At 28.3% G+C, this 19,154-nt stretch overlaps 1 protein-coding gene across 1 annotated transcript; it reads left to right on the top strand.

The window, feature by feature from the left end:
• The first annotated feature begins 7,285 nt into the window (after window positions 1-7,285).
• On the top strand, window positions 7,286-9,059 carry LOC129313911 (ethylene-responsive transcription factor RAP2-9-like). The gene is made up of 2 exons (XM_054957303.1): window positions 7,286-7,382; window positions 8,524-9,059. The coding sequence occupies exons 1-2, from the start codon at window positions 7,286-7,288 to the stop codon at window positions 9,057-9,059; spliced, it is 633 nt and encodes a 210-aa protein (XP_054813278.1).
• The last annotated feature ends 10,095 nt before the right edge of the window (window positions 9,060-19,154 follow it).

The following is a 19,154-nucleotide window of genomic DNA, read 5'->3' as shown; positions in this document are numbered from 1 at the left end:
CATGAATCTCTTGCACAAGTGAATCTGCTTTTATTTCATTGTTTTGCTGTATATACAAATTTGGTGTATAAATGGAACTCAGAAGTAGGAGAATAATATCAGGATTTGACCTGTTAAAGCCTCTTCTCTTGGTTTGTTTTAGACACTTGTATCACTTTTTATAGTTGGAGGATGTATGGATTATGAAGGATGTGTATTACAGTTTTAGGCTTTTTGTACACATAAAAAGGCCCAAGTGAATCTTCCTCTTTATGTTGAGAAAGTATATAATTGTGAGTTCAATTTCGGTGCTCACCAGGGATTGGGTACCATAGTTTTAATCACTCTTTAGATTTATTTTGACAGTACAAATTTAAAATTTTTATATTTATTTAAATAAAAATTTATAAGAATTATAACCTTTTTTTAATAAATTTTCTTTTCACCATTCATGATTATTCATGGTTTAGATTTAATTTAAATAGTCTAAATTTCATATTAAATTTTTTTATAATTTTTATAAATTAACTATCTAAATTTACTTTGAACGGTTCAAATTTAAAATTTAAAATTTTAATTTTTTTTAAAAAATATATTTTTTAGAAAGTGCCCATTAGCATATTATCTTTATTTTTAATACTGTATTTATCAAAATAAAAATATTTAAAAATTTAAAAAAAATTAATATTAAATATGGACTATCTAAAATATATTTGGATAGTTAATTTTATAAAACAATATAAAATTTTTAATAATAAATTAGACTATCTAAATTAAATATGTATACTCCAAATTAGTGATAAATAGATTTATTAAAAAATTTGAAAAAATTTTAACTTTTCATTTTAATAAATATAAAATAAAATTTCTAAATCTTCATTATCCGGATCTCATGAGTAGAGATGAGTATCATAATCATAATGGGCATCGAAAGCAATTGCTAAAATGGTGGTAAATTAGTCAAGGACTTGTCAAAGCAATTGCCGTTTTTGTTGTAATTCTCTGGATTTGGACTCTTCCATTCATATTCTGTGCAATTGAATGAAAATTCTGGATGTTTGGATGAAAGTAGCCAAGCACTCCAAATTTAATTCTCCTTCCATCTTAAATTATAAAACACTTTTAAAAAAAATTTAATATTTTAAAATATAAGACATTTTGAGATGATTAAAGTTTAATTAAATAAACTTATTTTAATATTATTATTTCTCTTTTTATGATTAGTTTACATCTCTTCTCTTTTTAATATATTAAATGATGAATATTTTTAAAAATTTATATATTTTTTTAAAAAAGATAAAAATTGTTAAGTGTATCTAATAAAATTTATTAGCATATAAAATTTTATTTAAAAATATCTTAAAATTTAAAATGAAATGAGTATAAAGAACGATACTAAAAGTTAGTGTGCAAGAATTCCGTGGCAGAAATTTTTTGCATACATGGACATATAAAAAGGTAGATGCAAAAGTACCTATTTTAATGAAGCCATCATTAATAGAGATATCTCTTTCACACGTACACAAGATATTATTAAAATATCAACCTTTAATAAAAAAAAAAAAAAATCAACCATTGTCTTAAAGATGAGAACATTGATGGGTCAGTCAACATAAACGATATTGCCACTTGCTTGGGTCTAACAATAAGGAAATTGAATAAGAGACTTCTCAAAATATCTTAAATACCATTCAATTTAATTGTAGAAACAAAAAATTAAAAATTTTAAAACGACTCAACATTTATTAGAATAGCAAGTTAGTCAAAGTCATAAACTAAATATCTATGTAAAAAACATATAAACTATTTCTAAGAAAAAGTTTTATAGTTTATATTAATGGTAGGATTCAAAATTACGATCTTACCAAACATTGAAGAGGGTCTCTACTTTTTGTTCCTCCATCTTTTTCATTTCTCAAATATTACCATGAATTAAATTTATGATTAAAATAAATTTATTTAATAAAATAAAATGAATGATGATGATTGAGAAATGAAGAGAAAAGGAAAGAAAAAAGTGGAAAGGCTCACTTCCCTACCAAATATTGAATCGGTGCTTGCCAACAACTAATATTTTTATTACTAATGATTTATGACGATACTGATAAAAATTATAAATGAATGTAGTATTTTGAAAGACCCCTTTAGAGACTCGAAACATTAAATAATAGAGATGAATTTAATTAATACCAACAAAGAAAGACGAATTTACACTTTTTATTTTCAGCACAATGTTCAGGTCACACCCAATTAATAATTAATATTTGACATTCAATGTTACTGATAAAGGGCAGGTTGAACAAGTCGGCCATTTGGTTATTCAAATTTCTTCGCTTTGCACGTGTGGGATATTTTGAAATTCAATACTCCTTCCAAATTCAAATTTTGGTTATTAGGAGAAAATGACATTAAGAGATCCATCAAAATATTAATGACAATTACATACTTTAGATTATTAAAATTTCAATCACAGATCAATGTCTAATTAGTTTGAGATTCACAACAAATTTTAATAATTTTTCAACTAATGTTATAAAGATTATTAATTATCTATTATTGATTTTTCAAACGATACTAAAAAATTATAAGTAATTGAGTTGTAATTTATAATTAACTCTTTAGTAAATTTTTAACTAACATTACAAATAATTCTAATTATATTTAATATATTTTTTAAATGATTTATTTATATATTGATAAAAAAATATAAACAATTGGCTTGTATTATTTATCACTAACTCTCATAATTTTTCAACTAATACTATAAATAATACCAAGTATGTTTGCTTGAATTCCCATATAGTTTATTTGTATATTGATAGAAAAAATTGATCCACAATTGAATCTCGTAAAATGTATATATCTCAAATGTATTTAGTAAATTTTTTTTAAATTAATTATTCATATTTTTTAATTATAAATAAGGGCTACCGTTTGTTATTAAAACTTTAATAATTTATAATTTATAATTATCATTAATATTCTTGTGAAATCTCTAATTCTCATTTTTTTCAATTAGATCAAATAAAGCTCTTGACCTATTATAGGAAGGGACAGAACATTCATTTTCAACTTTTATATGTGAAACAAGTCTAACTAGGAGGGCCTACTCTTTATTCTCGATATAATTCTAGCAAGTGATATTCTCTGTTCATAAAAAGGTAACCTCAAAACTTGTACTCCTCTTATTCTTGTATACAAGACAAAATTAATAAATGTTTCACTTATTAAAAACATACTACCTCTAAATCATAATATATTTTATCGTTAACTAATTTATAATTTATAAAAAAATATTAGTTAAAACTTTAATTTCTTAAAAATGTCAATATTTTTTCATTCATGTCCTTTTAAGAGTTCCTAATAACATATGTGTGATCCTTAAATATGAAGCATTTAAAGACTAAGAATAAAAAAGTAAAGGTATCAATGAAAAAAACATAAAATTTATTCAATGCCTTATATGTTAAATCAAAGTATGCTTTTAAGAAGCAACTTATATTATGATCTGGAGAGAGTAATAATTATATTTTAAAATTTATTTAAAAAGTATGTAACATTTCAATTTTATCATTTTTTACAATTAATAACCATAATAAATTATTATGTAGAAATTCATATCATATTTCTTTGATCTTATTTATATATCACTTCTACCATATTTTACCAGTACTAAAAAAAATCCTAAAACTTATTAACTATATCTTAAAATTTAATAACTTATTGACTTTGCCCTATTAAATATGTACACTTCAATGATATATTTTCTCTCTCCAATATTTAAGGGAGAGCAAAAAAGGAAATTTACAATTAAAATTTAATTAAGTGACTTCTAAATAAGATCAAAAAAAAATTTTTCATTCTGCTCTATAAATAAAACTAGAGGGAGTAATAAATAAACTGGAGATAGGATTGGAAAATAAAAATAATTACTTTAACTTTATTGTATATTAAATACTGAAGAAAAAAACTTCTAATACTTGTCTTATATTAATGTCTAGATGGAGCATGAGTTTATAGAGATAATAAATGGATTGGCTTAACTTTATATGGGCTTGATTGAGCTAAAATAAACTTAATCCATAAATACTTTGGGAAAATGATGATCACAAACCTTGCAAAAATATTAATGATAATTGAAGATCTCAAATAATTGAAATGTCAAGGAAGTGAAGATCTCAAATAATTGAAATGTCAAGGAAGGACTATGGTCGTTATTTATAATTTAAAAATAAATACTTATTAAAATTACTATTGAAATGTTACTTATGAATTTAAATAAAGTTAGTTGTAAAATTAATTCATGTTACTTGTAAATCAATAAAAATTTAATTTTAAATAAATAGATAGTTTTATGAATTTATATATTGTCACTTATAAATTTAAACATAGTCACTTTTAATTTTTTAGAAAAGTCAATGGTGAATTTATGAAAATTATTATAAATAAATATATAATATTATAAATTTATGCATCACTTATAATTCAGAGACAATTAGTTATAAATTTAAAAAATAAAATCACTTATAAATATATGAAACATCAATTGTAAATGAACATGGCTAGTCTTAATTATAAATTAATGATTTAAGGAGCCTCTTGTGTTTTTGAATTTCAATAAATTTACAAAAAACTTTTCAAAAATTTATAAGCAGTTATCCTTAAATTTACAAATAATGATGTATATATTCATAAAATTATCCATCCATTCACAATTAATTTTTTATATAGATATCAGAGTATTTACTAATGAGTTTTTTTAAATTCACAACTGACTTTTTTTAAATTTATGAGTAATCTTTTATTGGTTATTTAATAATGAAAATTATTTTAATTGCAAATAAAAACTGCAATATCATGATTTTTAAATAAGGAACCAATTGGGGGTAAATTGAGGTTTTAATGAAGAAATTATAATGCAGATTAATACTATTTTAAGGTTTAAATTAGAGAACAAATTCGCATTTGAAGTTGTTTGGACTTAACTATGTGTTTAGACACTTAATTATAGACTAAATTAGGCCAAGAGACATATAAGATCAAAGTCTAGTAACCAATCAAAATGAAGGAATTTTGGCCAATCAAATTGATTCTATGAGATTTGTAGAAGATAGTTGATGATTGATTAAATTCTATACTTCTATATTTCAATTTTGATCTTAGTAGACCACAGCGATGTTAATCATTAGCATCTTTCTTCACGCGCTCGGTTTTTGGCCCATTCCACGCCTTTCTGTTTCTTTAATACAATGATGATGACCTAAGCTTGACATTATCAATTTAACTAAGAATATTTTTTTAAAAATATTTTCTGCACTTATATAAATTCACGTCAAAATTTCAAGTTTCAGCTGACATAACTCTATTCACGAAAATCAATGCCAACCGATCATGGGTTTCTATTTCTATATTTACATCTAATTCATTAATAAATTAGTTTTATGTACGGAATAGTTTAATATTAAAAGATAAAAAATAAAATAAAATATATAAATTTAAAAATAAATTAAAATTTAAATAATAATTTATTCTACATTAAAAATAGTTTTGTCCACGTATAAATTAAAGATAAAATTATTATTTATTTTATCACGAAATATTTGTACTTTTTTATGACAACTCTCATATTCATTATTTATTTTTTACTTTTAATTTTAATCCTATTTTTTTAATCATGAGTCCCATTACTATCTTTGTAATCATGTGCCCACATTGTTATAATTTTCTCAAATATTTTTCTATTTATATAAAAATAAAAAAATAAATTTATAAAAAAAATTGATGGGGTTTTACTGTTAAAAAAATTGTTGATGAACAGTAAAACCCATCAAACTTTACTCCCTATATATAGATTTTGACCAAAGATTTTTTTTTTTTGGAAATAAAAGTGGCTTATTTTTTTATTTTTTCTTTTTAAGTAAACAAAACTTGAGGGTGGCGGTAAATCGTGAATTATGTATCTCTTTTATCGAAATTTACACAATAAAAACATTTTTCTTCCTAATAAACCAATTAATTTTCACTAATGACCTTAAAAGCTTATTTAATTTTAAAAATGTATTAGAGAAGTAGCAAAATGAATTTTTTTAGGGTGACTGATGAATTCAATTTCTAATTTTAGACAAAATTTAAAATTAATTATCAAAACAGAATTATGAGAAAACAAAACTTTAATCCCAGAAAATTTTCAGCGAACTTGTAATTTGGACCCTTTCCTATAATTGGTGATTGGTAATAATCAAAATCCTACTATGTCAAAACAAAACATAGTCTTACAAAAAACTACTTTTTAAGTAAAACTTTATTTGAAGTCTCTATGCCATTTAAAGCATGAAGATTGTTTATTGGATTGTGCTTTCTTTATCCAAAATTATAAGACAATTTAATATAAGAATTACACATATCAATAATAACAATTTAGAAGCTTACCTTTGCAAAAAAAATATATTCTATAAACTTTTAAAAATACTCTTCACTTAATATAACTTTAAATTTACATATTTAATTATTATATTATAATCATTTCAACTTTCCCGTTAGGTGATAAGTTAAACGAATCAACCTACTAGCTCATTTAATTTTTTTTACATGAATTTTTAAAAAACTACACCTAAATGATAATTAGTTTCATAATGACATTTTATATAACTATAAAAAGATTCACAAGATAAATATATGATATTAATCAATTTTTTCATGATTTATTCCAAATTCTCTTGTATTTTCCGGTTTTGTGGTTTCAAAACTCCCTTCATTTTTTATTCTTCAATTTTTTTAAATTTTTTTATAAAAATAGAGATTAAACAGTTTAACCTTAATTCATTAAAATTATTTATTAGGCTTACGGGTTATTCTTTCCAAGTCAGAAAAAGATTTATTTTTTATTTAATTTAATTTTTTCAGCCTAACTCAATCCTTATATCAAGTTATTCGGATTTATCTTTACAAATTTATCCATATTCTCAACTGTTCCTATCATTATAACTGAATTTCATCTTCAATAAAGTAGTTGTCTATTTTTAAAGTAACCCTATCTTTTTATATTTATATTTATTAAACATTCTACAATAAATATAAAATTATTATCAATAAGAGTATTTTTTTAAAAAATAATAATTATACTTTAAAAGATTAAAAATATTTTATATTTTTAAATATTTAATTTTTTAAAAAATATTTTATATTTTTAAATAAAGGAAGTATATATATACACGAAGGCATGCAGTGTTGGTTTAAGGCGTGTGTACAACGCACGCGGGCCTTGTGAGACCAAGTTATCCCCCGACATTCCGAAACAATTGTGGTGATGGTGTTGTTCATATCAAATCATTCAAATGAGTGTGATCCCAATTTAGACACGTTTAGCACTGAACAGCCTCAAAGGGGTCAACCATTTGGAGGCGGTCAACCATCAAATCGAATAATCTCACACACTCCATTAATTTAAGCCAACTGGTTCCCCCTCATCAAGTTCTACAGTTCAGACACCCCTGCCCTGGGGACCACCGTCCATTAAACCCTCATTATTTTGACCTCGTGTTAATATTACAAAAACACAAATACTCTTCCCATATTTATATTATAAACTACTTCTAATTATCTTATTTAATTCACCAAGAGATAATTAAATTATTGATATTGTCTTAAAAAAATAAAATCTATTGTTCTCTTATTATGTTCATAGAAAATGTTTAGAGGATAAAACAGAAATAAAATAATGAATAATATTCGGTCTATTTTAAATTATATGATATTTTTAAACAAAATTACATATACTAATAAAATTTATTAAATATACTTTACAATCTTATGTTTTTAAGACAATCTTTCATTTAACACTTTATTTGCAAAAGAATATTAAAGAGAAAAAATATATGAAAAAGGTAATATTAAAAAAAATATTAATAAAATTTTATTTTTTTCAAAGTATCTACGGAATGTCGAATCTCCCAAAAATGTTTTATAATTTAAGATAAAAAAAGTATATTTTTATATGCTAAGTATTCCCTCTGTTCTCTATTTTCAGGCACCTTCTAAAATAATTCTTTGATTCTCAATATAAGATACATGGAGAGTTATTTATTATTAGTTATAAATTTAATTTTATGGCTAATTGTATACTTTGTACTTCTCTCTCTCTATTTTTAATAAGGGTAAATTTTAAAAAATATATTTTAAAACATATTTAATGAGTTAAGTTTCATTTCTTCATTCCGGTTAACATGCTTTATAATAATGATCAGACAAAGTAACTTATAATAATAAGTTACTTCTCCTTGTTTTAATTTAATTTTACACTCTTCCTCCAAAAATTTTGTTCAATATATCATGCAATTAAAATGTTTCTACCAAATTTTTGTTTGTATTTTTTTTATTATAATTGTAACATTTCAATTTTAATCCTTAAATTAATCAAATTTAATTATAATAATTAAATAAATTAATTTGATGCGTGACTAGGAGATCTAATAATTAATTTTAATTGTGTTTCAGTCATAATCGTGGGATCAATGTGAAATCGGGCCGCCTGAACATTGAAAGCAGAAGAAAATAAAGATTGTTGGAGATTTGAGTACAAGGGAGTCCGGCGACGGAAATGGGGCAAGTGGGTGTCGGAGATTCGAGTCCCGGGGTCGCAGGAGCGTCTGTGGCTGGGCACGTTTGCCTCGCCGGAGGCGGCAGCGGTGGCTCGTGACGTGGCTTACTACTGTCTGAGGAGACCGGCGTCGTTGGAGAAGCTCAACCTCCCGGAGATGCTGCCTCCCTGTTATATCTGGCAGCAGAGGGAGATGTCGCCGAGGTCGGTGCAGGCGGCGGCGTCGAATGCCGGCATGGCCGTCGATGCGCAGAGGATTGTTGAAGCAGAAGGGAAGATTGAGAGGACAGATAATGAGCAGAGAGAAAACAGAGAGATGAATGACGAGTTCTGGTGGACTAGAACGACGACGACAACGCCGGCGCAGGTACCGGCGGTATATGGGAGGGCATCAGTGATGGGTACACACAAGGAGAAGCATCGAGCATTTCAATCGATGATTATTTTATCGATCTTCAATAGTCTTAGAAGTTCAGGGATTTAATACAGAGCAATAAGATTCTCTGAAATTTACTTCATTTGAGAAGAATAAGTGTAATAGAAATGGAATCTAACCTTTATCCCATCCCATGAATCTCTTGCACAAGTGAATCTGCTTTTATTTCATTGTTTTGCTGTATATGCAAATTTGGTGTATAAATGGAACTCAAAAGTAGGAGGATAATATCAGGATTTGAACTATTAAAGCCTCTTCTCTTGGTTCGTTTTCGTCACTTGTATAACTTTCTATAGTTGGAGGATGTATGGATTATGAGGGATGTGTATTACAGTTTTAGGCTTTTTGCTAAACCCAGATATCTTGTGAAATGAAATCAAACGTTTTTGTACATAAAAAGGCCCAAGTGAATCTTCCTCTTTATGTTGAGAAAGTATAAAATTGTGAGTTCAATTTCGGAGCTCAGGGAGTCGGTACCATAGTTTTAATCACTCTTTAGATTTATTTTGACAGTACAAATTTAAAACTTTTTATTTTTATTTTATATTTATTTATTTATAAGAATTATAACTTTTTTAATAAATTTTCTTTGTCCCCATTCGTTATTAATATGCACCATTCAGATTTAATTTAAATAGTCTAAATTTAATATTAATTTTTTATAATTTTTATAAATTAACTATCTAAATTTACTTTGAATAATTCAAATTTAAAATTTTGAAATTTTAATAATTTTTTAAAAATGTAAATTTTAGAAAGTGCCCATTAAGATATTATCTTTGTTTTCAATACTGTATTTATCAAAATAAAAATATTTAAAATTAAAAAAATAATATTAAATAGGAACTATTCAAAATATATTTAGATAGTCAATTTTATAGAAAAATATAAAAATTGTAATATTAAATTAAACTATGTAAATTAAATATGTCTTGTCCAAATTAGTGATAAATAGATTTATTAAAAAATTTAAAAAAATTTTAAATCTTAATAATCCGGATCTCATGAGTAGAGATGGTATCATGATCATAATGGGCATCAAAACCAATTACTAAAATGGTGGTAAATTAGTCAAGGACTTGCCGTTTTTGTCGTAATTCTCTGGATTTGGACTCTTCCTTTCATGTTTTATGCAATTGTAAGAAAATTCAGGATGTTTGGATGAAAGTAGCCAAGTACTCCAAATTTAATACCCACTCCATCTTAAATTATAAAATACTTTTGAGAGAGATTTAGTATTTTAAAGTAAGAAAAACTTTGAGATGATTAAGATTTGATTGAATAAACTTATTCTAATATTATTATTTTTCTTTTTATAATTAGTTTACATCCCTTTTCTTTTTAATATATTAAATGAAGAGCATTTTTAAAAGTTTATATATTTGTTTTAAAAAGATAAAAATTGTTAATACTATGTTTGGATATATATGAATTTAGATTTGAATTTAAATTTGAGTCAAATTTATTATTTGGATAATTTAAAATGTATGGATTTGGATTTAATCCAAATCCAAATTCAAGTTCTCCCTTAATCTATTTGAAATTTAAAATTATTTCTAAACCTTTGTTATTTCAAATCCTAACTCAAGCTCTTTTGTAATTTGACCAAAATACATGAAGGCTTGATTAACCTGCCAACGATAATTGGACCGAACCACCAAAGTTGACGGAAACAAGCTGCCACCGTTGATCAAGACAAGATAGCCGACTTCCATCGGGATCAGATTGATGATGATGATTGGGAAGGAATGGTTAGCTTCCACTAGGACTAAAACGATGGCGACGACGGGGATCAGACTGCCGACTTCCAACAGGACCAAACCAACGACGACAATGGGGACCGAACGGCTGACTTCTAAGTAGATTGGATCGACAACGATGACTAGGATCGGACAGCCAACTGTCAATAGGATTAGACTGATGACGATGATAGAGATCGGATGGTCGACTTCTATCGAGACCAGACCGACGAAAATAATGGGGATGATAGGGACAGCACGATTGACTTGCATTGGAATCAAACCGACGCTAACGACAGGACTGGGTGGCCAACTTCTACCGGTATCGCACCAATGATGACAACATGGATTAGACGACCAACTTCTACTAGGACAGGACCTATGGTGATGACGGGGATCGAAAGGCTAACTTCTTTTGGGACCGGACTGATGACGATGGGAATTGGACGGTCAACTTTCACCAGGATCGGACTGAGATAATGATGGGGACCAGGTCGCCTACTTCAACTAGCACCGAACTGATCACGATGATAAGAACCGAATGGCTGACTTTCACTAAGACTGAACCTATAACGATGATGTGGACTGAAAGTCTAACTTTTATCGGGCGAGGACTGGACGATTGCCTTCTGTTGCCATCCCTTTAATCTAGTTGTCGAAGCTGTTGGTCCGGTCTGATGCTGGTGGAACTTGGCTATTCGATCTCAATTGTCGCCATCAGTCCGATCCTAGTGAAAGTCAACCATGTTGTTTCCATCATCAGTGTTGGTCCAGTCACGGTCGAAGTTGGCCGTCTAGTGCACGTAGTCGCCGTCAATCCAATCTTGGTAGAAGTCAGCCATTCTGTGCCTGTCATCACCGATGATTCGGTCTCAATGGAAGTTGGTCGTCTAGTGCCAATTGAGTCCCAATGGAAGTCAGCCGTTCCATCCCCATCGTTGCAACTGTCTGGTCTTGATGGAAGTTGAAGGTCCCGTCCCAATCGTCACCAGTGCTACCATCCTAGTCAGCTTTGTTTGTTTAATCCTATTGGAAGCTGGCCATTCAAATTGTTGAGTTTGATTAATCTTCTAAGTTTTTTTAAATTTAAATATAGAATTTAAAATTTGAAATTTTATTTTAAATCCAAACAAAGAATTTTAATATTGTAATTTAAAATTTTTTATATTATTCAAATAAAGAATTTAAAATTTATGAATTTTAAATGTGAAATTTTAAATATGAGACTTGAAATTTAAATTCTTAACTTAAATCCACCCATTCATATATAACGTAAGTGTATATAATAAAGTTTATTAGTATATAAAATTTTATTTAAAAATATTTTACAATTTAAAATGAAATAGTTATGAAGAATGATACTAAAAGTTAGCGTACAAGAATTCCGTGGTAGAAATTTTTTGCATACATGGACGTATAAAAAACTAGATGCAAAAGTATCTATTCTAATGAAGTCACCATTAATATCGATATCGTTTTCACACGCACACAAGATATTATTAATAATATCAACCTTCAATTAAGAAAAATCAATCATTGTCTTAAAGATGAGAACATTGATGGCTCAGTCAATATAAATGATACTGCCACTTGCTTGGGCCTAACAATAAAGAAATTGAATAAGAGACTTCTCTAAATATCTTAAATACCATTCAATTCAATTATAATCACAAAAATTTTAAAAATTTCAAAAAGACTCAACATTTATTAGAATAGCAAGTTAGTCAAAGTCATAAATTAAATATCTATATAAAAAAACATATAAACTATTTCTAAGAAAAGTTTTATAGTTTATATCAATGGTGGGATTCAAAATTACGATCTTACCGAACATGGAAGAGGATCTTTACTTTTTTTTCCCTCCATTTTTTTCATTTCTCAAACAACACCATGGATTAAATTTATAATTAAAATATATTTATTTAATAAAATAAAATGAATGATGATGATTGAGAAATGAAGGGAAAATGAGAGAACAAAAAAAAGTGGAGAGGCCCTCTTTCCTACCAAATATTGATTCGGTGCTTGCCAACAACTAATATTTTTATTACTAATTATTTATGACGATACTGATAAAAACTATAAATGAATGTAGTATTTTGAAAGACCCCTTCAGAGACTCGAAACATTAAATAATAGAGATGAAATTAATTAATACCAACAAAGAAGGACACATTTACACTTTTCTATTTTCAGCACAATGTTCAGGTCACACCCAATTAATAATTAATATTTGACATTTAATGTTACTGATAAAGGGCAAGTTGAACAAGTCGGCCATTTGGTTATTCAAATTTCTTCGCTTTGCGCGTGTGGGATATTTTGAAATTCAATACTCCTTCCAAATTCAAATTTTGGTTATTAGGGGAAAATGACAATAAGAGGCCCATCAAAATATTAATAACAATTTTATATTTTAAATTATTAAAATTTCAATCACAGGTCAATGTCCTTTTTATTAATTGGTTTGAGTTTCACAACAAATTTTAATAATTTTTCAACTAACGTTACACAATTTTTTAATGATCTATTGTTAATTCTTCAAACGATATTAAAAATTATAAATCATTAGGTTGTAATTTACAATTAACTCTTTAGTAAATTTTTAACTGACACTACAAATAATCCTAATTATATGTAATTGATTTTTTAAATGAATTATTTATATATTGATAGAAAAAAATATAAATGATTGGCTTGTGTTATTTATCACCGACTCTCATAATTTTTCAACTAACACTATAAATAATACCAAGAATATTTGCTTGAGTTGCCATATAGTTTATTTGTGTATTGATAGAAAAAATTGATCCACAATTAACTCTTTAATTTTTTTTACATGACTTTTTAAAAAAACTACACCAAAATGATAATCAACATTTTCATGATCTATTCCATATTCTCTTGTATTTGTGGGTTTGTGCGTCAAAACTCCCTTCATTTTTTATTCTTCAATTTTTTTGAATATTTTTATAAATAATAGGGGTTAAATAGGTCAATCTTAATTCATTAAAACTATTTATTAGGCTTACGGGTTATTCTTTTCAAGTCAGAAAAAAATTTATTTTTTATTTAATTTAATTTTTCAACCTAACTCAATCCTTATATCAAGTTATTCGGATTTATCTTTACAAATTAATTCATGTTCTCAACTATTCCTATCATTATAACTGAATTTCATCTTAATAAAATAATTATTTATTTTTAAAGTAACTCTATCTTTTTATATTTATTTTTATTAAACATCTATAATAAATATAAAATTATTATCAATAAGAGTATTTTTTTAAAAAATAATAATTATATTTTAAAAAATTAAAAATATTTTATATTTTAAATATTTAATTTTTTAAAAAATATTTTATATTTTTAAATAAAGGAAGTATATATATACACGAAGGCATGCAGTGTTGGTTTAAGGCGTGTGTACAACGCACGCGGGCCTTGTGAGACCAAATTATCCCCCGACATTCCGAAACAATTGTGGTGATGGTGTTCATATCAAATCATTCAAATGAGTGTGATCCCAATTTAGACACGTTTAGCACTGAACGGCCTCAAAGGGGTCAACCATTTGGAGGCGGTCAACCATCAAATCGAATAATCTCACACATCCATTAATTTAAGCCAACTGGTTCCCCCTCATCAAGTTCTACAGTTCAGACACCCCTGCCCTGGGGACCACCGTCCATTAAACCCTCATTATTTTGACCTCGTGTTAATATTACAAAAACACAAATACTTTCCCATATTTATATTATAAACTACTTCTAATTATCTTATTTAATTCACCAAGAGATAATTAAATTATTAATATTGTCTTAAAAAAATAAATCTATTGTTCTCTTATTATATTCATAGAAAATGCTTAGGGGATAAAACAGAAATAACATAATCAATAATACTCTATCTATTTCAAATTATATAATTTTTTTAGACAAAATTACATATACCAATAAAATTTATTAAATATATTTTATAACCTTATTTTTTCAAGATAATCTTTCATTTAATACTTTGTTTGCAAAAGAATATTAAAAAGAAAAAATATATAAAAAAAGTAATATTAAAAAAATTATTAATGAAATCTTATTTTTTTCTCAGAGTGTCTATAGAATGTCAAATCTCCCAAAAATATTTTATAATTTGAGAAAAAGAGAGTATATTTTTATATGCTAAGTGCTCCCTCTGTTCTCTATTTTATGGCACCTTCTAAAATAATTCTTTGATCCTCAATATAAGATACATGGAGGGTTATTTATTATTAGTTATAAATTTAATTTTATGGCTAATTGTATACTTTGTACTTCTCTCTCTCTATTTTTAATAAGAGTAAATTTAAAAATATATATTTTAAAACATATTTAATGAGTTAAGTTTCATTTCTTCATTCCGGTTAAATAGTTTAACATGCTTTATAATAATGATCAAACAAAGTAACTTATAATAATTATAAGTTACTTCTCCTTGTTTTAATTTAATTTTACACCCTTCCTCCAAAAATTTTGTTCAATATATCATGCAATTAAAATGTCTCTACCAAATTTTTTTGTGTGTTTTTTTTGCCATAGTTGTAATATCCTGAATTTTAATTCGAGGATTGACTAAGTTTAATTATGATAATTAAGTAAATGATCTGATGTGTGGCTAGGAGGTCTAATGACTAGTTTTGATTGTGTTTCAGCCATAATTGTAGGTTCAATGTGAAGTCGAACCACTTGAGTATCGAAAGTAGAAGAAAATAAAGATTAAGTATTGTTGTGGCATATATCACGACGTGAATCTCATCTGCTACAATGCATAGAGGAATACTGAAAGGAGAGGAGATCTTTCTATGCCATGCACCATGACACATTCAGTGTCCACAACGGTGTACAGCCTCTTTCTGCAAAAATAAGTTATAAAACTGAGATGAAAAATAGAGAGAAAGAACGAGAGAATGAGAACAAGTAACCAAGCTTTGTTAGGGTTTACTCTTGGACAACATTAAGAATATTTTGAAATCTACAAATACCAAAGGTAAGTATCATATTCATTAATCTTTCATTTTCGTTCACATTTATGAGTTTTTTTATTAGGGTTTGATAGTGGGAGATGATTTTCAATTCATATAAGTTATGGGTACAAATCCATTGACTCAAATGGAATTAATGAGAGTAGATTAGAGTATTTAAATCTAGATATATTTAGTTTTGGCACTTTTAGTGGTTGGGCCTCATTATTATGTGAAAATGACGTTAATAACAATTGTTGGAAGAGTTATAATGCCATTAATGGGAGTTTAATAGTTCAATAATGTATTTAGGGATTAAAGAGAGTTAATAAACTTAATGGATAGGCTCAAACATCAAAAATGTGAGCATTGGGTAATCTAACAATAGAAATGAGAGTGAGAGTGAAATGTGTGTGTTTGGCAATATTGATGAGTTAAGGAATTGATAATTGTAGATTAAGCTCTTGAACACCAATTTAGCTTGGAATTAAGCTTGAAAGCTATATATTGAGGGGCTAAACCTCTGACATCTCAAAAGTTTGAGGTAACTGAGAGAATCCTGTTTTGGATAGTTATATGTTAATTGCAATATGATGTAAAATATGTGTTTGACATGTGAATTTATGTAATATGCTATGAGGTTATGTGTTTGCATAATTGCCTTGATGTGAAGAACAGATATAGAAATGATTGTAAATGAGCTTTAAAGTGCAAAAGTGATTTTGAATTGGGTGGCAATTTGCAAAGCGTTGTGAAATTGAATAGTTGATGATAAATCTTGACAAGAGATGTATGTGTTGAGTTTGAAAGTAGTAAATGTATGTGAAAATAAGTATTGGTGCTTACTTGGGTAATGCACAGTGTGAGCCCAACATGATGATTATGGTGATAAGTAAATAAGAATGTGAATAAAAGTGAGCATTGTACATGGCATGATCAGTGAGCAGGAGTTCACATAGGGATTAGGAGTAGAGAGAATTTATATGGCATTTAAGCTGTCTTTTAAGGTATGGGGGGGTGTAGCCTTATCCTACAGTTTGTTAAGGAACTGTTCCATAGTTTGTCGACAAACTAGAACCTAGTTATTTCTACCAGTTTATCAAGGATAATTTGCCTAGGATATACGACACCTTATAGATTTGAGAGTGGGAAAAACTGTGGTTTGAGAGCGAGCATTGTGATCTTTGGTCGGATCACACCTCACGATTGGTGAGCTTGGGTAGTTCAATCACACGGACGGAGCCCTATTTAGTGTTATAACTCACGATTTTAGTCGGAGAAAATAAGGAGGATATAAGGTTAGTTGATCATTGTCTATATAGTTATATGATGTGTTACACGTTTTAAGTTGTGGCAAGTCATATGATATATCAGATTATGGTCACATCTCAGAGTGTTTTGTGACTATGTACCCAGCATGTGTGAGATGTAAATGTGTTAATTGGAATAATAAGTTATATAGTTATGATACGTGTTTAGGGATATTTAAGACCTTGGTTTCATATGAATGTGTTTGATTACAATTAATATATAATTGTATAGGGTAGGTTTTACCTGGTTACTGAGTGGTTAGACTTATCCTTCTTCTTTAATATTTTACAGGCTTTAGCTTTGACACAGAGAGGAGAAAGCTTAAGAGGCTTAGAAATTAGTATTTTCTTACTGTTTGCCTCTAGTTACATTCATTTGGTGTAATAAAATATTATTGTCAATTCTAAGGTGCATTTTGTTCACACTTGTACTATAAGTTGTTTAAATGATTTGAATTGTTTTTAGGCCCTAAGCATTTGTATATGATGAGTTTTATATGTTGGTAAGGCCAAAATACTAGTACAAGTATAAAAATGTTGTTATGAACATGATATAACTAGTTTTTGAGGTAATGCAATTAAATTACCTCCCCTTTTTATTTTTGGTATATTAAGGGGTTGAAGAGTAATTTTGTGTTATACTAGTAACTAAATGCATGTGACCTGTTGCACTAGTAATCTTAGGTTTAATAAATATGATCTGGGTGTTAGAAAAGATATTTAACACTTGTTTTAGATTGACACCCTTTTGTTGTCAAAAGTTGTGAAAAGTGTAAGAATAAGTTTAGGTATCCAACTCTCTAGTGTGGCTTATTTGAGAGTAAAACCTATGTCATTAGCTAATTTATAAGAAGACTTTTTTATAAACACCTAAATCATGTCATTCGGACGTCAGACAAAGAATTGTGATGTGTCAAAATTCCTCAGTTCTGCTATCAAATGATAGGAGAATTAGCTATCAAGAAAAACGTGCAATACGCCACGGCATATAGCTCTATTTTTTAACCAAACTGATGCTTTTTAACTATTTTACTTCTTTTTTACTCCTCTAAGGTATCTCATATTTCATGATTTGTTTTTACTCTAATTTAAGAGTTAATGAATGGTTTTGATTCATTTAACTGATGAAAACTTAGGATTCCTTGATTTGAATTAAAACTTAGTAATCTCTATAAAAAGTAATCCCTTGATTAACATGAATTTAATGGTTAATTGTGATTAATAGTGGTGGTTATTTCAACAGTCGTTTAGGTGGGAAAAAATATCTAATTTAAAAGATAATAAAGACACATTATCTTCAATGCGAATAATCAACAGTTTTAATTATTAATTACATCAGTCGTTGGGGGGGCTAAGCATTTTTGCTTTGACCTTTGAAAATTTTGACTTGTATTTCAAATTCCATCCTCAAACGATCCACCCTCTCGCTTCTTCAAAGTCAAACATTATCTTCAACCTTTATAAGCACCCTCTGCTCTGCTTCTCCTCACGAAAGCTCACAATATTTCCGTTCATAATTTGCACTCAACAACCCACGCGCGGCCACATCCCCATTTCTGGCTTAATGAGTTGCAGCTCCGGCGACAACAATGCAAGCAGGAGCAATTGCAGGGACGCAGCCGTCAAGTACAAGGAGTCCGGCAACGGAAATGGGGCAAATGGGTGTCGGAGATTCGAGTCCCTGGGTCGCAGGAGCGGCTGTGGCTGGGCACGTTTGCCTCGCCGGAGGCGGCAGCGGTGGCTCGTGACGTGGCTTACTATTGTCTGAGGAGACCGGCGTCGTTGGAGAAGCTCAACCTCCCGGGGAGCTGCCTCCTTGTTATGTCCGGCAGCCGAGGAGATGTCGCCCAGGTCGGTGCAGGAGGCGGCCTCGAATGCCGGCATGGCGTCGATGCGCAGAGGATGTAGAAGCAGAAGTGAAGAATGAGACGACTGGTGATGAGCAGAGAGAAAACAGAGAGATGAATGACGAGTTCTGGTGGGACTCGAGCGGCAGCGGCGGCGGTATATGGGATGGAATGAGTGATGGGCATACACAAGGAGAAGCAACGAGCATTTCCATTGATGATTATTTGATAGATCTTCTACATTCATAGAAGTT

The sequence above is a fragment of the Prosopis cineraria genome, unplaced genomic scaffold (genome assembly GCF_029017545.1).
Source record: "Prosopis cineraria cultivar Desert tree isolate PC_DT_omini unplaced genomic scaffold, ASM2901754v1 PC6, whole genome shotgun sequence".
Classification (NCBI taxonomy): Eukaryota; Viridiplantae; Streptophyta; class Magnoliopsida; order Fabales; family Fabaceae; genus Prosopis; species Prosopis cineraria.
The sequence above is the reverse complement of the archived record's forward strand: the minus strand, read 5'-3'. Positions and strand labels throughout refer to the sequence as shown.

Coding starts and splice junctions, on each gene's coding strand:
- LOC129313911 (XM_054957303.1), top strand. CDS start 7,286: ATGGTGTTGTTCATATCAAATCATTCAAATGAGTGTGATCCCAATTTA. Junction 7,383..8,523: donor GGGTCAACCATTTGGAGGCG/GTCAACCATCAA, acceptor CATTGAAAGCAG/AAGAAAATAAAGATTGTTGG.